We start from the raw sequence: 24,673 nt of genomic DNA on the forward strand, positions 1-24,673 counted from the left end.
TTCTAGGTGATAGACAGCACTTCAGGTTTAAAGGAAAAATGTGTACATTGGATTATTAGGTAAAATATCCCTTTGCAATGCAAAGCAAGTCAAGTTAGAGAGCCTGACCCCCTCCATTCTTCTTCCTTAGACCCCCCAAGCATACCTGGAAATCCTGAAATTAAAGACAAGACCAAGAACAGCGTCACTCTAACCTGGACCCCACCGGACAAAGATGGCGGTAGCCCAATCAAGGGTTACATTATTGAGGTTCATGAGGAGGGCTCTCCTGATTGGAGGAGAGTGAATCCTGCTGATAAGCTCCACCCCTCCACTGAAATCACTGTACCTGACCTGAAGGAAGGCAAGAAGTGCAAGTTCAAGATTTACGCGGTGAACTCTGCTGGAAACTCAGAGCCTGCTAGGACTGGTGACATCCTGGTTCAGGACATCCTGAGTAAGAGATGCAAACACAGATAAGAACCTCTGTTTAATACAGACCTGGACATAACAGACATAACAGAGTTTTAATATTCTCATTCTGATTTGTGCAGCATAATTCAATACTGATTTAAAAGCAAAGCTTACATTAAGGACAGGATCAAACAGGACAGTGTGCCATGAAGGGATTATTTTTTCTCCAATGTTTTTTTCTCCAGTTGAGCCAACGGTGACTCTCGATGTGACTGCTCACGACCTGCTGAACTGTAGAGCAGGAACGACCATCAAGATTCCTGCCACCATCACCGGCCGACCTGTCCCCAAAGTCACCTGGACTTTCGATGGAACGGCTGAGACTGAGAAAAAGAACGATCTACACACTCTGCCAATTGACTCAGAGGTCAGACGTCCACATATTCTGTCCAAATGACATCATATTTTAATATTTTAAAATATATAGAAGAAGGGTTTGAAAGATTATTCAGCCCTAATAATCTTAGAAGACAAAAAATTTACTGTTTTTATGGTTAGCAATCTGAATTATGGCTCAGCCAAGTTAGTGCTGAATGTTTTAAGGAGAGGGTGAAATTCTTTTCGCAGATACATTCCACCGACACAACCTCAGTGATTGAGATCCCAGCCTGCAAACTAAACCACAGTGGCAGATACATCATCAATGCAGAGAGCCCTGCTGGACACAAAGTGGTCAAAGTCAGAGTCAGCGTCCTCGGTATGTAAGGCTTTTCAGACTGAGACACGTGGCAGGGTGCTACAAAGTGTTTCATGACTACAATATAAGTAAATATACAAATTAAAGAGGGATATGTTAATTAAGTTAATTATGTCCAATTAGCACTTTAAAATATGCCAAAAAAACACTGAGGCTCTCTGTCTTTGATTGTTACCCGGATCTGCAGACCTGCCCGGACCTCCCAGAGACCTGAAGATTAGCGACGTGACCAGGGGAACATGCAGACTCACCTGGAAACCCCCAGAGTGTGATGGAGGAGAGAGGGTTAAGAGCTACTTTATTGAAAAGAAAACAGCAGAGGGAAAAGCATGGACCAAGGTACAGCCTGCAGAATAACATACATTAAGCTATACACTGTTTTGCTCCCATTGACGCCGATCTTGTTCTTCCAGGTAAACCCGGCCTGCGCTGCTCAGTCTCTGGTGGTTCCAGATCTGAATGAAGGCCAGGAGTACTTTTTCCGTGTACGTGCTGAGAACCGCTTTGGGTTTGGCCCCTACATCGCAACCATTCAAAGGACCAAGGCCAGAGATCCAATCCGTACGTTCGATTTTATTATCTCATCTATTGTTTCCTTCTGTGGCTCATCTAAACACATGGTTATTACATTTTTTTTCTATTTTATACACAGAAACCTTTAGTATAGCATAATACCTTACAGGTTTTACACAATGTACAAATCCAATATAAACTAAACTATCTTATCTGTTTTCTGCTTTTGTATCGTGATGTTCAGAGCATGTGCAGATGATACGGTCATGCATACACAGAAAAAGCGCACTATTCACAGCAATGTGACCTTAACAAACATCTAACAAAATGTTGCTGAACAAGGTAAAATTGCTTCTGTAGTCTGTAATTTGATTTTATAGTGTAGACTGACTCTAAACTCAATTTTAACCCACACACTAGTTATGTGATAACAAGACTAACTTTTTAGACACAGCTGAAAACAAGAAAATAAATCTTGAGCACTGTATCATAGAAGAGAATGGTATATCCTGAATTTGATCAAATCATGACAGAAATTACATTTATAAGCAGCAGCATTACTCCTGATGAAACAAGTGTGATGGACATCATGGCTGTTTGTGATCTGACACCAGTCTGTAATGTCTCCAGATCCTCCCGATCCTCCAACAAGGTTGAAGATCCAGAGCGTCAGGAAGGGCACAGTAACTCTGACCTGGAAGGCTCCAAAGAACGATGGTGGTTCACCTGTAACCCACTACAGCGTTGATCTCCTCTGCTGGGACAGCAGTGGCACCCAGAAGGAGTCCTGGAGGAGGTAAAACTTCACCCATCTGCTCTCTCGGTTTCTACTGAGACTCGATTTGAGAACATGTGGTATGGACTTACTACAGACCTCAATCCGTTAAAAATCTGGAAGATTCTTTTTTTCTTTGTAAACCTATAGAGACTCATCTTTACCTTTTTGAGCTGCTGTGTTGGCTTTGGCTGTAACTCCATGTTGTGCTACATCCAGGTGCAACAGGAGAGACGTGGACACCACCAGCTTTAAAGTGGAGGACCTTACAGAGGGAGATGAGTATGAGTTCAGGGTGATGGCTTACAATGAAGTCGGACCCAGCCGACCTTCATCTACTGCTGGACCAATCACCATCCAGGACCAGAGCTGTAAGAGAAATTTAATAAGACAGGCAGCGGAGCTGCAGTATCAGAGTTTGATTTTCAGTTCAGTGTTGAGTCCGTTCAACAGTAGTTTCAGCGCTCCTTATATTATCACTTAAAACCCTACATAACGTACACCTCTGCACATATGCACAGTATATACTGTGTAGTAACAGTACACTTCAGTACGTTTAGTCATATTTGTCATTTTATGGGCGCTAACCTGTGAAATGTGATGGATGCAGAGCTGGATGTTCTGTTTGTAAATTATGTCCTTTTTAACCTCAAGTTACAGTGTGTCCCAACCGCAGTATGTAATGACTATCAATATCTTTCATAAAATAAACAAAGCCTTGAATATTTTATGGACATTACCTTGAGTATTGCCCATATTTACTTTTGTCAGTGTATTAGATTTCCACCTAGAAAGACAAGCTGCCAAAAATGCAATTAAAAAGCAAATAACTGTCAAATCCTTTATTTTGTCCGCCAGGTGCTCCATCCATCGAGCTGAATGAGTTCATGGAGGTGGAGCAGGGCTCCGACATTAGCATTGTGGCCCAAATTCGTGGCTGTCCATTCCCTACACTCACCTGGTACAAGGCTCCGCCCCACAAGTCCGACGCCAAGGTGGAGGTTCAGTACGACGAGCATATAAATAAGATTGTTTCGGACGACAGCTGCACACTGCTCATCCAGCAGGGCAAACGTCCCGACACAGGCCTGTACACGCTGGTGGCTTCCAACAGCCTCGGCAAGGCCTCCAAGGAGATGAGGCTCAACGTGCTTGGTACAATCACACTGCAAATATATCTAAAATATCTCATGTTTTACTTTAACTTTCATTTGAATTATTTATTTTCATGATAGTCGGTGTGGTGGAGTAAATTACTGGAATTACAGTCATCGTTCACCAGAATAATTTCCACAGCATTATTTGAGTCTTGATTTTGTGTGCCTGCAGGCCGTCCCGGTCCTCCCTCTGCTCCCATTAAGTTTGAGGAGATTGGAGCTGAGAAGATCACGCTTTCTTGGCTGCCGCCGAAGGACGACGGTGGCTCCAAAGTCACAAACTACGTCATCTGGAGGCGGGTGGCCAACAGAAAGACTTGGGTGCCTGTCACCAGTGAGCCGAAAGAGCGGATCTGGACAGTGGAGAACTTGATGACGGGACATGAGTACGTGTTCCGCATTATGGCACAGAACAAGTATGGAGTCGGAGAGCCACTGGACAGTGAGCCCGAGGTGGCCCGAGATCTCTACAGTGAGTTTAACCATCTGACTCTCAGCAGAAAACAAAGCTATGAAACCATTAATGGGTCAATTTAAAGTCAGTCACATTTAAGGAAGCTTCATTTATGCCAAATTCATATACAGCATGCAATAATATAATTCTTCTCACATCTTCTGTTGCGTTGTTATGCTAAAAGACAGCAGGAGGGCTTTGTAACAGAGGATGAAACTCAGAAAACATACCAAGCAGTAATCCATCTTAACCATCAACACAATAATAGCTGTGAGATTTTAACAAGTCATGCGAAACAACAACTATCAAATCAAATGTTCTTATTTAAAAGTGAAAGTGAGGATCAAAATGTAAACGATGAAGGGGTACAACCTGCATCAGGTCTTCTAATCTTCTAACCTTTGATGCTATGTGTCTGCGCACCTGCAGCTGTACCTGGTCAGGTTGAAAAGCCGACAGTTACCAGCGTAACCATGGACTCCATGACCGTTAACTGGGAAGAACCTGAGGACGATGGGGGGTCCCCGATCACTGGCTACTGGCTGGAGCGCAAGGAGACAACTGGCAAACGCTGGACCCGTGTCACCCGCGACCCGATCCGTCCCATGGGCCTGGGCGAGTCGTTTGTGGTGAGCGGACTCATTGAGGGATCCCAGTATCTATTCAGAGTCTCTGCCATCAACGCCGCAGGGCCCGGACTTGCCAGCCCTCCCACTGACCCCATCTTTGCCAGAGACCCTATCAGTAAGGATTACACTCTGAAATCACTAGAATTCATACAGGTTTTAAGGACACAATATTAACAACCTCTGTCTCTTCCTGTAGTCCCGCCATCTCCTCCAACCCCAAAGGTTTCTGACTGGACAAAGTCTACAGTGGACCTGGAGTGGATTCCTCCTCTGAAGGATGGAGGCTCCAAGATCATTGGTTATTGGGTGGAGCACAAAGAGGAGGGCACTGAAGCCTGGGTCAAGGTAATACAGTCCTACAAAGCAAACATCTGATAACTTCATTGACTGGCACATCTATGATGAAGCTAAAGTTAATAAACAAAAGAACCCAAATCATTTCATGAGGTCCCAACCCAACACGAATAAACCGCACCTTCTCATGAAGCACAAAGCATTAGTGTCTTATTAGAAGAAACCATTTAAACATTCATCTGTCTGTTGATCCACTTCATTTTCATGTCTTTTAGGCCAAGGACACGGAAATCCGTGGCACCCGATTTGTGATCACTGGTCTGAAGACTGGTGGTAAATACAGGTTCAGAGTGATTGCCTTCAATGCTGCCGGCAATGGTGAGCCAGGAGAAGTCCCAGAGGTTCTCGAGGTGAATGACAGAATTGGTAAGTCGGTCCGCTAACCTTAGTCAAAATTCTCCCAGCAATGACTTAAAAGACCTATATGGAGTCCTTTTGGAATAGACTACTGAGTTTCTTCCTTCCAGTTGCGCCTGAGGTCGACTTGGATGCCTCGGTGAAGGAAAGAATAGTGGTCCATGCTGGCGGCGTGATCCGCATCATTGCCTACGTGTCAGGCCAGCCATCCCCTGATGTCACCTGGAGTAGAGATGGAGCTGCACTGCCTCCTGAGGCTAAAGTGGAGACGACAGCCATCAGCTCATCTCTTGTCATCAAACCTTGCACTAGGAAACACCTTGGTGTGTACATACTGACCGCCAAAAATGCTGGAGGAGAGAAGACAAAGAAGATCACAGTGGAAGTTCTGGGTAACACACTGTTTTCATTAAAACAGAATTGTTGGACATTTAAAACCCACAAAAATTGTAAATATGTATTTATTACGTTTGATTGTGTCCTTCTCAGATGTTCCCGGGCCAGTAGGCATCCCCTTAGTTGCAGAGAACCTGAGCAGTGACTCCTGCAAAATCAACTGGTTCTTCCCTGAGAATGATGGCGGCTCACCTATAAGCAACTTCGTTATTGAGAAACGTGAGGCTGAGCGCAAAGCCTGGACGTCGCTGTCCTACACCGCCAGCAGACAGAACGCTGTGGCTCATGACCTCACACCTGGAAAGGCCTACTTCTTCAGAGTAGCTGCAGAGAATGCCATCGGTATTGGACCCTTTGTGGAGACTGCAGCTGAGATTGTCATCAAGGAACCCATCAGTGAGTTTAATTAAATAGTGACCATTGGAGACTAGAGGTCTTACTGCAGTAAAGAAATGAAGAAGGTTATCTGATCCAACCAAGAGTAGAAATCAAAATCACTAAGCGAGTTCCTGTCTTCAGATGTGAAGAATGTTTGTATGTTTGTTTTTTAGGTGTTCCAGACCGTCCAGAGGAGGTAGAAGTCACCAAGGTCACCAAAGATTTGATCAGCATCGCTTGGAAGGCGCCCAAGTATGACGGTGGCTCAGAGATCACTATGTATATCCTGGAAGCACGCATGATTGGTAAAGACAAATTCACTAGACTGACAAAGGAGAACCTGATGGACAGGAAATACACCTACGATGGCCTCAGGGAGGGTGACACCTATGAGTTTAGGGTCATTGCTGTCAATGAGGTTGGCCCCAGCAAACCATCTTTCTGCACCAAACCAGTCACCTGCAAGGACGAGCTAGGTAAGCGGTTTACCATATTAGAACTGTATTATTATTGGCAGCGAACAGGGTTCAGTAAAACATGCCAGTGTCATCAACAAAATATAAAAATGAAAAACAGTGAAATGATTGATTTCCATGAGGAACATCATGTCAGAGGATCTCTGTGAGAGGCCACTAAGGTTTTCTGTCTTCTTTGTATTATTATTGTACCTTACAATATAAAGCAACTTGAGCAAACTGTTATAAATAAATATATAAATATAAAAATAATATTGAATTGAAATTTAATTTCTTGATTCACAGATCGTCTTCATCAGGTTATACAGTCTGCTCCAAAAATACAGTCAGAATGAAAGTTCTACAGTTTCACGTCGCCGTACATAATAAAAATGTTCTTAGTGGGTCTTAAAATTAGATAAACACAACCTGAGATGAACAGCGACACAACATATTGCAGCATGTAAACACTAAGCCAAAATGGAGAAGCTGTATACTCTAAGTATAACCATTATTATTGAAAGCAGTGACAATTCAATGGTCAACATCACTCATATTATAAAATATCCATTAGAAAAAATGACAACAAGAGGGAACAACAAATAAAACAAATGTACTTTGAATAAAATGACTTTTTTTTTTATCAGACTCCACATGCCAGTGTGGCGTCTTACTCCCAATAAGGCAAAAATAGAAAACAGAAATGCCAAGATCATCCTAAATGTATTAAATATTAAAAATGGTGCTTTGTGTTTTCACAGAGCCGCCAACCATTGAGCTGGATTTCCGCGATAAGATCATCATCCGTGTGGGGGAGAGCTGCCTGCTGCAGGGCCGCTATACTGGTAAACCACCTCCATCCATCACGTGGTATCGTGATGACAAGGAGCTGAAAGCTGACAAACACATCATGTTCAAGAACACGCTAACCACCATGTCGCTGGGCCTGATGAAGGCAGAGCGTGAACACAGCGGCAGATACGTGGTCGTTGTAGAGAACAGTACCGGATCCAGGAAGGGAGTCTGCAACATCACGGTTGTTGGTACGTCAACACAGATCTCAAAGAGACGTAGCAGCTAAATGACTGATTTATTCTACATTTACTGCTTTCAAGCAGACTGAAATACAAGCTTTCTAAATAATGCAGGAAGTGCGTGATCACACAACAGAGAACTCATTTTTCTTTGTCTTTTCTTTCTGCCCTCCAGACCGTCCGACTCCTCCTGTTGGCCCAGTGGTGTTTGAGGAGGTTCACAGGGAATACATGGTGATCTCCTGGAAGCCTCCTCTGGACAGTGGTGGTGTTGATGTCTCTAATTACATAATTGAGAAAAGAGACATCAACAGAGAAACCTGGACCACAGTAACATCTGCCACCACCAAGACCACATGCAAAGTAGGTTGATGTGGCTCTACAAGATGTTCAGAGGTCCTGTTAAAGGTTTGCTGCAGTTGAGAGATGCTTACATGTTGTTGTTTCTTCTCAGATCCCCAAGCTGACAGAGGGCAGGGAGTATATAATGAGAATCTGTGCTGAGAACATGTACGGTATCAGCGACCCTCTGGAATCTGAGGAGATGAAAGCCAAAGATCTCTTCAGTACGTTCATGGAGTGCTATTTTTTTTCTGTTCCAGTTTGAGGTGTCAAATTACCAGTGAGGAAAAAATATGTTCTTTTTAACTGGAAGACGTATGAAGAATTTACCAAAAAACACTCTCAGTAAAAGAAAAATAATAAATGGTCTGCAAATAACTGGTATGCTCAAAGTTACCAAATGTCATTCCCTATGTGTCTGTTTTCGGTCTTGCTGCCTTCCTGCAGGAGTCCCCGAAGCCCCTGAAATGCCAACAGTCAGGGAGGTGTATGGCACCAATGCTCTAGTGCTGTGGAACCGACCTCGTGATGGTGGAAAGCCCATCACCAACTACATCCTGGAGAAAAAAGAGACCACAGCCAAGAGGTGGTCCAGGGTCACCAGAGACCCACTGTACCCAGCCACTCAGTATCGAGTCCAGGATCTAGTGGAGGGCTGCGAGTATGAATTCAGGGTGATGGCTGAGAATGAGCTCGGACCTGGAGATCCCAGTGTCCCCTCCAAGCCCATACTTGCCAAAGACCCTATTGGTTAGTGACATTAAATATTTGTAAAAACAGTACTATACTCAGGTGTTTCTTGTGCATTAAAGGTGCCTGCCATAAAGTTAAAAATATTTTAGGTGTCCATCTTTGCTACTAGGATTAAGAAAGGGTTTCAGATTTTTCGTTCTTTTGCTCATATAAATCCTCTTTTTGCTCACAGTGCGCCCCAGTCCTCCTGTGACCCCCGAGGCCTATGATAAGACCAAGGACTCTGTCAGCCTGAAGTGGAAGATGCCACGCCATGACGGGAGGGGACGAATCTTTGGATACCTTGTGGAGTACCAGAAGCCTGGTGCCGTAGAGTGGATGCAAGCCAACGAAACCCCAGAGCAGTGCCCTGACCTGCACTATGTGGTGACAGGGCTGGCTGAAGGACACGAGTACAAATTCAGGATCTTCACTGTCAATGCTGCTGGCAAATCAGATCCTGCTTATGTCAAGGATACCATTAAAGTCCATGACAGGCTTGGTAATAGAATCACTTGCACTTGTTTTTTTTTTCTGTATTTTAAGTTTTTTGAACAACATATTTTTTAAATACAGAAACATATACTAAAAAAACAAATGATAAACCAGCACTAAAAGATTTATCATTTTAGCGACTATTTGCACCATTAAAACGTATTCTGTCCCCCCAATTTATGACATGTAATCTTTGCACAGTTATTGTTCTCTGAACAACCAGAAAATATTTCTTAATCCAGTGCACAATATTGAAATTTACTGAAAAATAGAAATGTACAAAATAAACAAATTATATTACAATATTTTCTTTTGTATTAAAGATTTATATTTTGAATGCATTTTTGCTTAGCTGCCAGGGCTTTCTGCCCTTTCCCCCTACATTTACTAAATCCTGTAAACTTTTTCCATTTCCCTCCACAGAGGAACCAGAGTTGCTGCTGGATGCCAACATGGCACGTGACCACCTGGCCATGCTGGGCACTGACATCACCCTGAGTGCCACCATCAAAGGTGTGCCGACGCCCACAGTCAGCTGGAAGAAAAATGATGCAGACGTTCCTGCTCACATCACCGTTGCTGTTACTGCCACTGGCAGCAAAGTCTTCATCCCGAAGTGCGTCCGTGCAGACTCTGGCAACTACACCATCACTGTTGAGAATGCTGCTGGGAAGAAGACAGCAACCGTTGCTGTGCTTGTGCTGAGTAAATTCACTTTCTGTTAATACGATGAATTATTGAGTTCAGATCATATTTGAGTTTTACTTGACCACAAACTTTTGTTTCCACTAGACAAGCCTTCTCCTCCCAGGGACTTGGTAATCTCTGATGTAACCAGTGAGTCCGCCTACCTCACATGGAAGGCACCAGAGGACAATGGTGGTGCCGTCATCTCTCATTACATCGTGCAGAAGAAGGACGTGGCTGCTGAGCAGTGGGTACCTGTTGCTGCAGCCAATAAGAAACTGAGTCTGATGGCCATGTACCTGATGGAAGGAATCCAGTACTTGTTCAGGGTAGCTGCAGAGAACCAGTTTGGCAGGAGTGATTATGTAGTGACCAAAACACCCATCAAGGCTGTCGATCCTCTCTGTAAGTGAAAGTCATTACTGCGTGACGTGGTCTAATTTGACACACTTTTAAATAGTGATTCTTCAGCTATTTTGGTAAATTGATAGTTGTATGCCATGTCATTACTGTAGGGTCTTTATCTTACAATAAAAAGTGTCTTGAGGCAAAAGTTGTTTTTGGCGTTAAATAAATAAAACTGGAATAAAGTGAAGCTTTAAAAGTGTAACTGTAAATTTATACATTTGAATCCCATCAATAAAAAGCAATTAATTTCTTATTTCCTGGATACTTTAGATCCTCCTGGCCCGCCCAAGAACCTGCACCACACTGATGCAGATAAGACAGAGGTTTGGTTGGCATGGGAGTGGCCTGACCGCACCGGTGGAAGTGAAATTACTGGCTTCATTGTGGAGCACCAAGAAGAGGGTCAGACTGACTGGGTCACCTTCAAGACCGTAAGCAACAATCACACCCATGTCACAGGTCTGGAGGAGGGCAAGACTTACCGCTTCAGGGTCAAAGCTCAGAACGCCATTGGCGTGAGCCGTCCCGACACCAGTGTCCCTGTCACATGTCAGGAGAAAACATGTAAGAAACATAACTTTGCTGTATTGTAAATGCTCAACATTCTCCTGAAATAATTATAATATTTCTGCTCTGTTACTCTCTTTCAGTGCCACCTACTATTGAAGTTGATGTAAAGCTTATTGAGGGTCTGATTGTCAAAGCTGGCACCACTATTGCTCTTCCAGCCAAGATGGTGGGCATCCCTCTTCCCACTGCCAAATGGATGACTGATGGCAAAGAGATCACATCTGAGGGCCGCTATCACATTCAGTCAGCTGACTCCACAACCACCCTAAGTATCCCTGAGTGCCAGAGAGCAGACACTGGAGAGTATATGCTCACTGTGTCAAATCCTGCAGGCAGCAAAACTGTTGCCCTTCATGTGACCGTCCTGGATCTTCCAGGTCCACCCATTGGACCCATTAATATTATGGAAGTCACCCCTGATTACATGATGATCCAATGGAGAGCCCCAAAGGATGATGGTGGAACACCTATCACCAACTATGTGGTGGAAAAGAAGGATGTGAAAAAACCATGGGAGCCTTGGTCTGTGGTTAGCTCCAGTGGCACAGTGACCAGAGCCAAGGTGTCCAGACTAGAGAAAGGCCGTGAGTACATTGTCCGTGTGCGTGCGGAGAACAAGATTGGTATTGGTGCTCCACTTGAGAGTCCTCCAACTATTGCCAAACACATGTTTAACCCTCCCGGCCCACCAGGCCTACCAGAATGTTCTGATATAACAGAGAATGCTGTAACAGTGTCATGGAGCCTGCCTGACTATGATGGAGGAAGTCCTATCAGTGGTTATGTGGTTGAACGCAGAGAAATGACAGGAAAGTGGATCCGTGTCAATAAAACACCTGTTCTCGACCTCAGATATAGAGTCTCTGGCTTATTTGAAGGGAACACTTATGAGTTCAGAGTATTTGCAGAAAACATTGCTGGTATCAGTGAGCCCTCGCTTACCTCTGATCCCATCAAGGCCACCCGAGCCATCACCAAACCTGGCCCCCCTGGTAATCTTAAACTGAAAGACTGGAGTAAGTCCCATGCTGACATCTGTTGGACCAAGCCTACAAGAGATGGAGGTAGTCCCATTCTGGGGTATGTAATTGAGGCTCAGAAGTCAGGAACTGCCCAGTGGGACAGAATCAACAAAGACCTTGTCAAGATGTGTGCCTACAGAGTTCCAGGCCTCATCGAAGGACTAGAGTACAGAATCCGCATCAGAGCCACCAATAAGGTTGGAGACAGTGAACCCAGGGAGCTACCTCAGACTATCTTGGCAAAGGACATCCTGGTACCACCTGAAGTTGTTGTTGATGTGTCATGCCGTGACTCTGTGACAGTCAGAGCAGGTCAGATTATCAGTTTGATCACTAGAGTCAAAGGCAGACCAGATCCAGAAATCACTTGGACCAAGGATGCCAGAGCTTTGGCCAGGGATAAGCGCACACAGATGAACAACAACTACCCATTGTGTGAACTCATCATAAACGATGCAGTCAGATCAGACTATGGTAAATATGCTGTTGTGGCTAAGAACAGCAGCGGGCAGGCACAGGCTACCATTCTTGTCAATGTCCTAGACACACCGGGAGCTTGCCAGAATATAAAAGTGGCTTATGTGACCAAGAAATCCTGCATGGTTTCCTGGGAGAACCCTGAAGATAATGGAGGAACTGAGATCACTCAGTACATTATTGAATGTCGTCAGCCCAGCCAGCGAGGATGGACAGTGGTTTCCAATGACTGCACTAAGCGTCTGATAAAGGCTCCTCTTACAGAGAGTTGTGAATATTTCTTCCGGGTCAGCGCAGAGAACAAGATTGGCACTGGTCCACCTACTGAGACCAAGACACCTGTATTGGCAGTTGATCCCATTGAGAAACCTGGTGAACCCATTGACTTCCATATATCTGAGATAGGCAAGACCTTCTGCTTCCTCAAGTGGAAGAAGCCAGATTATGATGGTGGTAGCCGTAATCTGGGTTATCATATTGAAAAGAAACCAAAGGAGGCTGATGAGTGGGAGAGGCTTCACAAGGGTGCCATCAAGGAGACTTACTTCATGGCCGACAGATGTATCGAAAACCAGATCTACCAGTTCAGAGTTCAGACTAAGAATGAGGGCGGTGAAAGCAACTGGGTTACCACAGCTGAAGTCATGGTTAAGGAACAGTTAGTGATGCCTGAGATCAAGATTAAATTGGATGGGACCCTTACAGTAAAAGCAGGAGACTCCATTCCTATAGAGGCAACAGTGACGGGCAAACCCCAGCCTGATATCAAATGGACCAGGGATGAAAGCACAGAGGAGATTAAGAAGGGCCCCAGGCTTCAAATCGAAAGTGGTGCAGACTTCTCTAAACTTCTGATTACTGGAGCAAGGCGCACTGACAGTGGCAAATATGCTGTTACTGCCTCCAACAATGCAGGAACATGCTCTGCTCATGCCAAGGTCATTGTACTGGATAGACCCGGCCCCATCAGGGATCTCAAGATATCCGGTATCACTAATGACAGGTGTCATCTGGCCTGGGAAATCCCAGAGGATGATGGTGGCTGTGATATCTACAACTACATAATTGAGAAATGTGAGACCAAGAGGGAAGTCTGGTCTGTTCACTCCAATGCCGTCATCACCAACAAAGCAAAGGTAACTCGTCTTATTGAGGGTAATGAGTATATGTTCAGAGTTAGAGCCGAGAATAAGATGGGCTCTGGACCAGCAGTACAGAGTGAAGCCATTGTTGCTGGAACGCAGTTCAGTGTACCTGGTGCTCCAGAAGCACCAGAGGTCACCAAGATTGCCAAGGAGGAGATGGCTGTTCAGTGGTCAGAGCCAGAGAAAGATGGTGGAAAGCCAATCACAGGATATCTGTTGGAGAAGAAAGAGGAACATGCTGTTAAGTGGTCTCCTGTCAACAAGGATCCAATTCCTGGAACTCGTTTCACAGTTACTGGACTCCTTCCACTTCATGAATACCAATACAGAGTGAAGGCGGTGAATGAAATTGGCATCAGCAACCCAAGCAAGGCTTCACGTGCAATCACTGCTAAGGATGCAGTTGGTATGTTGCTGATAGTAATGTTTACATTCTGCTTAATGTTGATAGTCTAGAAAGTCTCAATGGCTACACAAACCGTTCTTCTCTTGTTGCAGAGCCTCCTGCACCTCCTACTAACTTGAAGGTTTTGGACAGCACCAAATCCACAGTCACCTTGGGATGGACCAAGCCGGTGTCAGATGGCGGAGCTCCAATCATTGGTTATGTTGTGGAGATGAGAGCAAAGGGATCTGTTAAGAAAGGTGAAGATGGCTGGAAGAGGTGCAACGTGGCAGCTCAGCTGATCACATGCGAGTTCACAGTCACAAGTCTGGATGAGAACCTTGTGTATGAATTCAGAGTGTCAGCTCAGAACCAGGTGGGCATGAGCGTCCCGTGCAATCTGGAAGGTGCCGTGATTCCCAGGGAGATTCTAGGTGAGGACGTAATTGAATTGAATTATAATAAAGTGTAACAGAAAATGTATTTAGACTCGAGAACAGTGGATTTACATTAAAATGTGATCTATGCTTGCTACTAAAAGATAACTCCACTGTTACTCTTCCAACAGAGACACCCGAGATAGACTTGGATGCCAACCTGAAACAGGGATTAACCGTAAGAGCCGGTTGTCCCATCAGATTATGTGCCACCATCAGAGGCAGACCACCTCCAAAGGTGATTTGGAGGAGGATGGGTATTGACAACGTGGTCAGGAAGGGTAAAGTTGACATCATTGACACCATGACCTTCCTGGTCATTCCCAACAGCACACGTGATGAATCTGGAAAATACTGCCTGACTCTGCAGAATCCTGCTGGAGAGAAAGCTGTGTTTGTCAATGTGAAGGTTCTGGGTAAGTCCTGGTCATTAAGAAATTCATGCAGCTACCATACAGTTTATTAAAAATGCTTTTATTTTGGTGAAGTTCTAAAATAATCCAAATATCATAACAGACACTCCTGGACCTGTGATGAATCTGGAAGCTACAGACATCAAACAGACATCAGCAATGCTGTCTTGGAGCCCTCCAGAGAACAATGGTGGCAGTGACGTCACACATTATATCGTTGAGAAGCGTGAGATTGACCGTAAAACATGGGCGACTGTCAAGGCCGAAGTAGCACTCGATAAGATTCCATTCAAAGTCAACAATCTGATCCCAGGAACAGAATACTACTTCAGGGTCACAGCTGTCAATGAGTATGGTTCTGGGGTTCCCAAAGTGACACCCACTTCTTACCTGGCTTCTGATCCTGTCAGTACGTATCATGTCAAAATTACATCAACACAAACAGGCCAGCCACAACTGATAGCTACCCATTAAACACAGATATGGTGTTTCATCAGTCACAGCAAACAATTGAACACAAGTGTTTTACTTTGTTTTTTTAGGCAAGCCAGATCCTTGTCAGAAAATTGAAGTCCTAGAAATCACAAAGAACAGCGCTTTGGTCGGGTGGGTGAAGCCTGCAAGGGACGGTGGTGCCAAGATTGATGGTTATGTAATTGAGTACATTGAGGTCAAACCTCCTCCAGAGCCACCAGCAGCTGTGGAGGTTTGCTATGTCACAAAACTAATTCTTTTCAAAAAAGCTTCAATAAACTTTGATTTGTTTTTTAATGTGAAATTGTTTCATATATAGTATTTACTTTTGCTGTTTTTTGTTGTTGTTTTTTTTAAGAAGAGCATATTCTCTCATATAGTTTTGCAACTCATTAATTCTATAATTTACTGCAGGTTCCTGAAGGAGAGGAAGCTCCTCCACCACCTCCACCACCACCAGTTGTAGAGGAGGAAGAGAAGCCAGAGCCTGAAAAGGAAGTGTGGAACGCTTATACTACAGTTAAAGGTTTGACAGTCAGCATCAGTGGACTGAAGGAGGGCAAGAGGTACAAGTTCAGAGTGGCTGCCAAAAACACCATGGGTCTCAGCTTGTTCACTGAAACCAGAGACCCTGTCGAGATCAAGGAACAGATGTGTAAGTTGTGTAAAACACTAGTTTTACTGATAATTTGTCACACTGTGGCCATTTGTGTTGCAATGTGCAATATTTAGAAATACTCAACCATCCTTTCACCTTTTTAACTGCTTGTTAAATTCAGGCTGAGGGGTGAGGCTCACCCTAGGACTGATTTCTTTCATACATTTATTACTTCATGTCTCTCTAAAAGGTTCCTGAAAGGCTTCAGATGATCCACAGTGCTGCAGGGAGAGTAGTAACTGGGACTAGAGAGACCACATTTTTTTCATTCTGGCTTCTTCTCATTCTCATCCTGTTAAGTTCAGAATCAAACTTAAAATTCTGCTCCTCACCATAATCACCCCATTAGAGCACTTCGCTCTCGCTCTGCAGGCCTACTTGTTGTTCCTAGAGTGTTTAAAAGTAGAATGGGAGGCAGAGCCTTCAGTTTTCAGGCCCCTCTTCTGTGGAACCAGCTTCCAGTTTGGATTCAGGAGACAGACACTATCTCTACTTTCAAGATTAGGCTTCAAACTTTCCTTTTTGCTAAAGCATATAGTTAGGGCTGGACCAGGTGACCCTGAATCCTCCCTTAGTTATGCTGCAATGGGTGTAGGCTGCCGGGGGATTCCCATGATGCATTGGGTGTTCTTCACTCACTGTGTGTTTGTGTACCCTCTTATATTTAATCATTAGTCATTTTTAAACTCTGGCTCTGTCTGCTGTCCTGCTTCACTCTGCTGTCTTCCTTCCATCATCCCCAAACAGTCCTGGCTGATGGCTGCCCCTCTGTGAGCCTGGTTCTGTCAATAAGTGCTTAGTCAATCTGATTTTGGGGATTCTTTCTAATATTGTATTTTTACATTATAAAGCACTTTGAGGTGACTGTTGTTGTGATTTTAATCCACATGTATATTTATATATGAAATATAACAGAGTTGTGCTGAATTACAAGCTGTTTTCTGCATCCCAGAGTAATATCTCAAATGTACTAAGCCAAATTTTCACATCCTGTCCTCCAGTGGAACCAAAGATTGTCATGCCAGAGGCAGCAAGTGCTAGAGCTGGAGCCAAGCTTAGAGTGGAGGCAGTAGTTTCAGGAAAACCGACCCCAACCTGCAAGTGGCTGCGTGGCGAAAAAGCCGTGGTTCCATCCAGCTGCCTGGCTGTGCATCAGTCAGGCAACTTGTGTGTGTTGATCATCAAAAACGTATCAAGGACTGACACTGGAGAGTATAGCCTTGTGGCTGAGAACAGCACTGCAAAGGTGACCCAGACCATGAAGATTGTCATCAGAGGTCAGTGCCCCTACATTAAATAATAATAATTTTTAAAAAAGAATTTGCATATTTGACCTCAGCAACAGAAAGCACGAATGTGATGAAGAACATGATTGGTGTAACTGTAACCGTGTGTATTTCAGATATACCCGGGCCTCCTGAGGGCCCTGTAGAGATCAGCGATATTGACTCTGATGCTTGTTCCTTATCCTGGAATAAACCTCTGGAGGATGGAGGGAGCAACATCACTAACTACGTGGTGGAGAAATGTGATGTGAGTAGAGGCGACTGGGTGACTGCTGTCTCTACATGCCCAAAGACTAATTGCCGGCTGGGAAAACTTATCCCTGGGAAGGAGTATGTGTTCCGCATCCGTGCTGAGAACCGCTTTGGCGTGTCAGACCCTGTTCAGTCCGACAGGATGGTCGCAAAGTTCCCCTTTGGTAGGTCTACCTAAAATATGCCGCTTGGTAGAGATTAAGGTTTATGCCTAGAGTTGGTCAATTATATCATTGAAAACTGGTTTATAGTACAGAATATAGATTAACTTTGTTTACTGTCACTAGATGTTCCAAGTGAACCCCTTAACTGCCGCATCAACAAGACCAACAAAGACTGCATGTTTGTGGCCTGGGATAAGCCAGAGAGTGATGGAGGCAGTCCCATCACGGGTTACTACATTGAGCGCAAAGAGAGGAACAGTCTGCTGTGGGTGAAGGCCAATGACACTGTTGTTCGAAGCACTGAGTACCCATGTGCTGGCCTCATCGAGGGCCTGGAATACACCTTCAGAGTATCAGCTATTAATCGCGCTGGCCAGGGCAAACCAAGCAAGAAGACTGACTTTTTCACTGCAAGAACACCCGTTGGTAAGTTTGACTGGCTTCATATTAGATTAGAATAGGTCATTCATTTTATTTAAACTAATTTATCTGTTATGCACTACAGACACTCCAGGTAAACCTGAAGTCCTGGATGTAACCAAGAACTCAGTCACTCTGGTTTGGACCCGTCCTAAGAATGATGGAGGTAGCAAGATCATTGGTTACTATGTTGAGGCCCTGCGGGTACCAGGAGACACTTGGATACGCTGCAACACAAGTAGCCAGAATGTGCCTAAGGAGGAGTACACAGTTACTGGCCTGGAGAGAGACTTGCAGTACCAGTTCAGAGTCATTGCTAAAACTGCTGTCAACATGAGCAGTCCCTCAGAACCCACAGACCCTGTCCTCGTGTGTGCTGAAAATGGTTAGAAGTTTTGACAATACAATATAGCCTGATAAACTAGTCAGCCTACTATAATAGTCAGGATAACACCATCTTTCTACAACCGTCTTGAGCTAAGTGTTCATTTACCTCCTTTTCATTAAATATAGTTCCTCCAAGGGTGGAGCTCAATGCCAGGATGCAGAAGGGTTTGAAGGTGAAGGCTGGAACTACAATTCTCCTGGAGGCTGATGTGTTCGGTAAGCCCATGCCCAGAGTGACCTGGAAGAGAGGTGACGACAATCTGAAGTCAGGTGAAGGCCAGGTTATTACCCACCAAAGAAATCACTTTCAGCTGGAAATGACAGATGTCACCAAGGAGCACACAGGAACATACACCATCTTGGCTGAGAATGCCAGTGGCTCCAAGAGTGCTGAGATCCAGGTCATTGTGCTAGGTAAGATCTTTAACTTTCTATGAGAAAAAAATATATGTTGAAACTAAACCAAGATCCAAGTTGGATGTCCTTCAGAGTTAGAATGTTTAATATTACATTTTACATTAACTTCAACATGATTTTCACAAATAGCTGATTGGTTTTGTACATTTTCAGATGTACCTGGTCCTCCTGCAAATTACAAATGTGTTGAGGTGTTTGCCACTAGCATCAAGTTGTCTTGGGAACCTCCTCTTAAGGATGGTGGTGCCCCAGTCACCAACTATATTGTGGACAAGCGTGAAACCAGTAGACCTGAATGGGCTCAGGTTGCAGGTAAAATCAAGGGTGACATCCTTGAGTTCACTGTGGCAAAGTTAATTGAAGGTCGTGAATACCAGTTCAGAATCCGCGCTGAGAACACGTGGGGAGTTGGAGACCCTCTTATCACCGGCCCTGTCATCGCCAAGAACCCATTCAGTGAGTCATTACTAGAATTTTGTCCGAGTTCATATATCACAGAAAGGATTTATGGTATTGGAGAATTGTAACAATCAATAATTTAAACTAGGTCTAAACCTGTGACATAAGAAGGAGACAAGCAGCTACATCAAACCAGATTAACGTCATTACAATATTCTGTTATCATATAGAGCTTCTTTTCATAACATTTCCAGATTGAATAGCATATATTAAATTTCATTTAAAAAAATACCATCTAAAGTCGTACCTTTGGTGTCACTTCCAGCTGTCCCTGGCCCCTGTGAAGCCCCAGTGATCACCAATGTGACCAAGGACCGTATGACCGTGAGCTGGAAGGAGCCTGCAGATGATGGAAAGTCCACTATCCTGGGTTACATGTTGGAAAAGAAAGAGACCAAGGAAATGAATTGGACCAAGTTAAATAGGAAGCCACTGACAGAAAGAAGTCTGGAGGTTACAGGCCTCACAGAGGGAGTCGAGTATGAGTTTAGAGTTATTGCTGTCAACGTGGCTGGGCCCAGCAAACCCAGCGAGCCTTCTTCTGGCACTGTTGCACAGAATCCTATTAGTGAGTTGTAACTTCATTAGCTCTGATAACTCTGCATAGATCTTTCTGTGTTACTTGAACTTATATGTACTTAAATGTATATATAACCTAAACTGGGTCAATCTGCTCTTTTTAAGCTCCTCCTGGACCTGTTGTGAATCCAAGTGTGACTGACACCACCCACAGCACCATCAGTCTTGCCTGGACTGCCCCCACCAACAATGGTGGAAGCCCCATTATTGGATACTTGGTGGAGTGCAAGAGGACAGACACCAAAGACTGGATCCGCTGTAATGTCCCAAGGAACCTGCAGGAGACCCACTACGTCATTCAAAACCTCATTCATAAGTCAGAATACCAGTGCCGCATCACTGCTGTCAACAAGATTGGCTTTAGTGAACCAGTTGAAGTCCCTGGGAAACATGTCGCCAAGGACATCGTTGGTATGTATTTTCAGGCTGCATATATTTTAATTCTGACAAACAGTGATTAAGTAGTACATCTACAAAATAATTTAAGTACAACATAAAAAGAACTGCTCCTGGACAAATGCAGATTACGCATAGTTGTGAGGATCATGACCAAGACAGATGAAAATAGAACGACCAGGATTTCAGACTTTGTGACTTCACGTTATATAAAGCAGGCACTTTCCTTAAACATACTGATGAAATCATTCTCTCTCTGTGTTTGTACAGTTGCTCCTGAGGCAGAACTGAGTGCAGAGCTGAAGGATGGTCTGGAGCTACGTGCTGGTGCCACCATGAGACTGCATGCCACCATCAAGGGTCGTCCCACTCCCAAGATAACTTGGGCAAAGATGAACACTAACATTAAAGACCGTCAGGGCATCATCATCAAATCCACCCATGTTGACACCATGGTGATAGTGGAGAAAGTGAACAGATATGATGCTGGCAAATACATTCTGAGCTTGGACAGCTTAGCTGGCATGAAGATGTACACCATCGTTGTCAAAGTTTTTGGTCAGTACAGGAAGTTATTTCACTAAACAAATGCATTAATATTTTGCAGTGACTATAGTCAAGTCAGATTGATATTAGTCACTAATGGTTAGTCTTAGTTTCTTGATTAGTTCAATTTTACAAAAAAAACCCCAAAACATTAGTATGAAGTGTTGTTTTATCCTTCCAGACACTCCTGGACCACCAGTTAATCTAATGGTGAAGGACACATGTAAGGACAGTGCCTCCATCTACTGGGATGCTCCTCTGATTGACGGTGGCTTTGAAATTACCCACTACATAGTACAGAAGCGTGACACTGAGAGGAAGGCTTGGTCTACCGTTTCCACCAACTGCAATAAGACATCATTCAAGGTTCCAGACCTAGATGCTGGGCGGTCCTACTGCTTCAGAGTGGCAGCAGTTAACCAGCTGGGTACTGGAGAGTTCTGTGAGACTGATGATTCAGTCAGAGCAACAGGTGGGTTGGATTATAACAGGTTATGTACTTGGATTTTTTTTCTCCAACTGTCATACTAATTACAATCAATTTTACAGAGGAGCCTGGGCCTGTTATGGACTTCAAGACCCTGCTGGTTACCAAGGATTCTTGCACCTTAAGCTGGAAGAAACCCCTCACTGATGGTGGTAGTCGCATCATCTGTTATGTACTTGAGGTTCTCAATGGTGAGGATAAATACAAGGAGCTAATGAGGTCTAAGAATATGCAGTACAGTGCCAAGGACCTGGTGGAGGATAGAGAGTATACCTACAGAGTCAAAGCTGTGAATGACACAGGAGAGAGTGCTCCCAAGGAGCTGAAAGTTGTTGCCAAGGACCAGATCAGTAAGTATCCCCTTTTATGAAACTTTCAGACAAAGAACTTAATAAGTATGCACATAAAGTCTTTAAATATGGATATATTAAGTAGTTGCTCCTTTCCTATAAAGTTCTTCCCAGTTGTGACTTGAGGGAGTTGCCCAACATGTGCTACATTGCCAAGGAAGGCAGTACCGTCCGCCTGAAGATCCCAATTATTGGCAAGCCTACACCCAAGGTAACCTGGAAGAAGGGAGATGATGAAGACCTGACAGACACCGGCCGAGTGTGTGCCGAGTCTTCAGCAGTTAACACCACCCTCCTCATCAGGGACTGCCAAAGGACTGATGCTTCCAAATACACCATCACCCTGAGAAACAGTGCTGGAAGCAAAGAGTCCACCATCTTTGTCAGGTAAGGATTATGTAATGGAATTTAAAGGGTATTTTCCTCAAAATGAATTGCACCATATCCATACAACAGTGTCTACACATAAAAAAGGTCAAAATGATCCTTTTTCCTTATTAGGGTGGTGGGTAAACCTGGCATTCCTGGAGGACCAGTAAAGTTCAAAGATGTTGCTGCTGATGGTGCCACACTAAAGTGGGGTCCTCCCAAGGATGATGGTGGCTCTGAAATTACCAACTATATCCTGGAAAAGAGGGACTCCATCACAAATATGTGGGTGACTGTGTCCTCTGTTGTGGAGACCAACACCATGAGAGTAACTGGTCTTCATGAGGGCACAGAATACATCTTCAGAGTATGTGCCGAGAACAAGTATGGGGTCGGCGAAGGACTCAAATCTGAGCCCATTGTAGCCAAACATCCATTCAGTAAGTACTGTATACTGTTTCAAAGGCTGAATTGTGTTGTTATTCAATATTTATTTGTCTTTTTGGACTGCTAATCACTCTTCATCACTGTTTTTGTACAGATGTTCCTGATGCTCCTGCTCCTCCTCAGATTATGAGCATGCGCCATGATTCAGCTTATCTTGCCTGGACTGATCCAAGGAAGACTGGAGGATCTCCTATTACAGGTACGGTCTGCTTTAACATTTCACCAACCTCCTCTCTGGTTGCAGATGGCTGCTCCTCCCTGAGCATGATTCCCCTGAAAGGGGATCGTCTGATTGTCAAGGTTTCTCTGTACAACTGTAGGGTCTTTACCTTACAATTTAAGTGCCTTCAGATGACTGTTGTTATTTTGGGTTACATAAATAAAACTGAATTTAATTGAACTATCAACAAGTATGTTATTCTGTCCTGGTATTCTTGATACGTTTTATATGTAAATTTTGGTTTATTTTGCTTTGGTAATATGTGCAGGCTATCATGTTGAGTTCAAGGAGAGAAACAGTATGTTGTGGAAGAGGGCAAGCCCAGCTGCCTTGAAGATGAAAGAACATAAAGTTACTAGGCTGACTGAAGGTCTGGAGTATGAGTTCAGAGTGATGGCAATTAATTTGGCTGGAATTGGTAGACCAAGTGCCCCCACTGATCCACAGGTGGCCCTGGACCCCATTGGTAAGTAAAAGAAAAAATTACAAACATCTTTACAAAAATGATTTTCAAATATAAAACAATACATTCATTATTTTCATATCTATACCGCTAGATGCACCTGGTAAACCAGATGTAATCAGCATTACAAGGAGCACTGTGACCCTCCAGTGGACTGAACCTCAGTTTGATGGTGGCCACCGACTGACGGGCTACATTATTGAGAAAAGAGACCTGCCTTCTAAAATCTGGGTAAAGGCAAACAATGTGAATGTTGTGGAACCTGCATTCACTGTCACCAATTTGCAAGAGGGCTGCAAATACGAGTTCAGAATTCGGGCAAAGAATGCTGCGGGCGCTCTCAGTCCACCCTCTGAGCAGACAGATACCATTATCTGCAGAGATGAATATGGTAAGATGAGATATAAATCTATATTTAAACCATTCTGAATGTTTTCAGGCAGCATGATAAAAATAAATGTTTCCATTTGTCCTCCATCAGCTGCGCCAGCCATTATAATTGATGCTCAGGTGATGGAAGGCTTGACTGTCCGAGCTGGCGATACTATCGTTATCACTGCCACAAGCATTTTAGGGAAACCTGCACCAACCTCCTGCTGGTCAAAGGGAGGAAAGTACTTTAAACCCTCAGATCTTGTTCAAATTGAGACCACTGCCACATCCTCCACTTTGTCGGTCAAATATGCTAGCAGGAAGGACTCTGGAGACTACATAATCACTGCCAGCAATCCCTTTGGTGTAAAGGAAGAAACAGTGAAGGTCAAAGTTCTGGATGTTCCTGGTGCTCCTGGACCCATTGAATGCAGTGGTGTATCCTCAGAAAAAGTGACTCTTACATGGACAGCTCCTACTGAAGACGGAGGCTCTCCTATCAAGTATTACACCCTGGAGAAGAGGGAGACCAGCCGTTTGCTCTGGACTATCCTGGAAGATAACATTATTGATTGTCACTATGTGGCCAACAAACTCATCCAGGGCAATGAATACTTCTTCAGAGTCTCTGCTGTTAACCAGTATGGTGCCAGTGAGCCATCTCACTCTGAGGCAGTTAAAATGGTAGATAGATTTGGTATGTATCATTTATTTTTGTTCTACAGTATATCTGGAAGAACAATGCTAAATATTTGGATTCATCAATATATTTCTTTTATGGATGCATATAGGTCCACCTGGTCCACCTTCCAAACCAGAGGTTGAAAAAGTTGATGGACATTCAGCCACTGTTACCTGGAGAAGACCAACTGAAGATGGAGGAAGTGACATCATAGGTTATTGTGTTGAAAAGAAAGAGAAAAAAGGCATGAGATGGGTCAGAGCATCCAAGAAATCCATCACTGAACTCAGCTTTGAAGTCACAGGTCTCACTGAGGATGTGGAGTATGAGTTCCGTGTTCTTGCTGAGAACAGAGCTGGGTTTGGCGAGCCAAGTGAACCATCTATGGTTGTCAGGACAATAGTTGTTGCCTGTAAGTAAATAGATGTGAAAAGCAAAAGGCTAACAGACTCTGACATAATATTTCAACAATATAACAAC

General features: G+C 44.0%; 1 protein-coding gene across 1 annotated transcript in view; it reads left to right on the forward strand.

Annotated features, from left to right (window-relative positions):
- The window catches only part of ttn.1 (titin, tandem duplicate 1), a 170,841-nt gene that overhangs the window by 100,360 nt on the left and 45,808 nt on the right, over nt 1-24,673 (forward strand). The window contains 47 exon segments of the mRNA XM_039600316.1: nt 131-436; nt 639-820; nt 1,021-1,150; nt 1,338-1,489; nt 1,564-1,711; nt 2,294-2,459; nt 2,658-2,809; nt 3,297-3,593; nt 3,768-4,067; nt 4,479-4,793; nt 4,875-5,023; nt 5,248-5,398; nt 5,500-5,781; nt 5,879-6,181; nt 6,337-6,639; nt 7,380-7,661; nt 7,828-8,015; nt 8,107-8,218; nt 8,442-8,744; nt 8,920-9,228; nt 9,645-9,926; nt 10,014-10,313; nt 10,587-10,880; nt 10,967-13,936; nt 14,029-14,349; nt 14,484-14,768; nt 14,869-15,174; nt 15,308-15,435; nt 15,711-15,894; nt 16,899-17,174; nt 17,300-17,599; nt 17,723-18,025; nt 18,105-18,404; nt 18,533-18,820; nt 18,977-19,279; nt 19,548-19,850; nt 19,967-20,272; nt 20,528-20,815; nt 20,985-21,275; nt 21,353-21,640; nt 21,745-22,027; nt 22,142-22,449; nt 22,551-22,655; nt 22,945-23,142; nt 23,234-23,530; nt 23,621-24,208; nt 24,303-24,605. Of these exon segments, the coding sequence (XP_039456250.1) occupies nt 131-436; nt 639-820; nt 1,021-1,150; nt 1,338-1,489; nt 1,564-1,711; nt 2,294-2,459; nt 2,658-2,809; nt 3,297-3,593; nt 3,768-4,067; nt 4,479-4,793; nt 4,875-5,023; nt 5,248-5,398; nt 5,500-5,781; nt 5,879-6,181; nt 6,337-6,639; nt 7,380-7,661; nt 7,828-8,015; nt 8,107-8,218; nt 8,442-8,744; nt 8,920-9,228; nt 9,645-9,926; nt 10,014-10,313; nt 10,587-10,880; nt 10,967-13,936; nt 14,029-14,349; nt 14,484-14,768; nt 14,869-15,174; nt 15,308-15,435; nt 15,711-15,894; nt 16,899-17,174; nt 17,300-17,599; nt 17,723-18,025; nt 18,105-18,404; nt 18,533-18,820; nt 18,977-19,279; nt 19,548-19,850; nt 19,967-20,272; nt 20,528-20,815; nt 20,985-21,275; nt 21,353-21,640; nt 21,745-22,027; nt 22,142-22,449; nt 22,551-22,655; nt 22,945-23,142; nt 23,234-23,530; nt 23,621-24,208; nt 24,303-24,605 (14,928 nt within the window).

The sequence above is a fragment of the Oreochromis aureus genome, linkage group 16, assembly GCF_013358895.1.
Source record: "Oreochromis aureus strain Israel breed Guangdong linkage group 16, ZZ_aureus, whole genome shotgun sequence".
NCBI classification, from domain to species: Eukaryota; Metazoa; Chordata; class Actinopteri; order Cichliformes; family Cichlidae; genus Oreochromis; species Oreochromis aureus.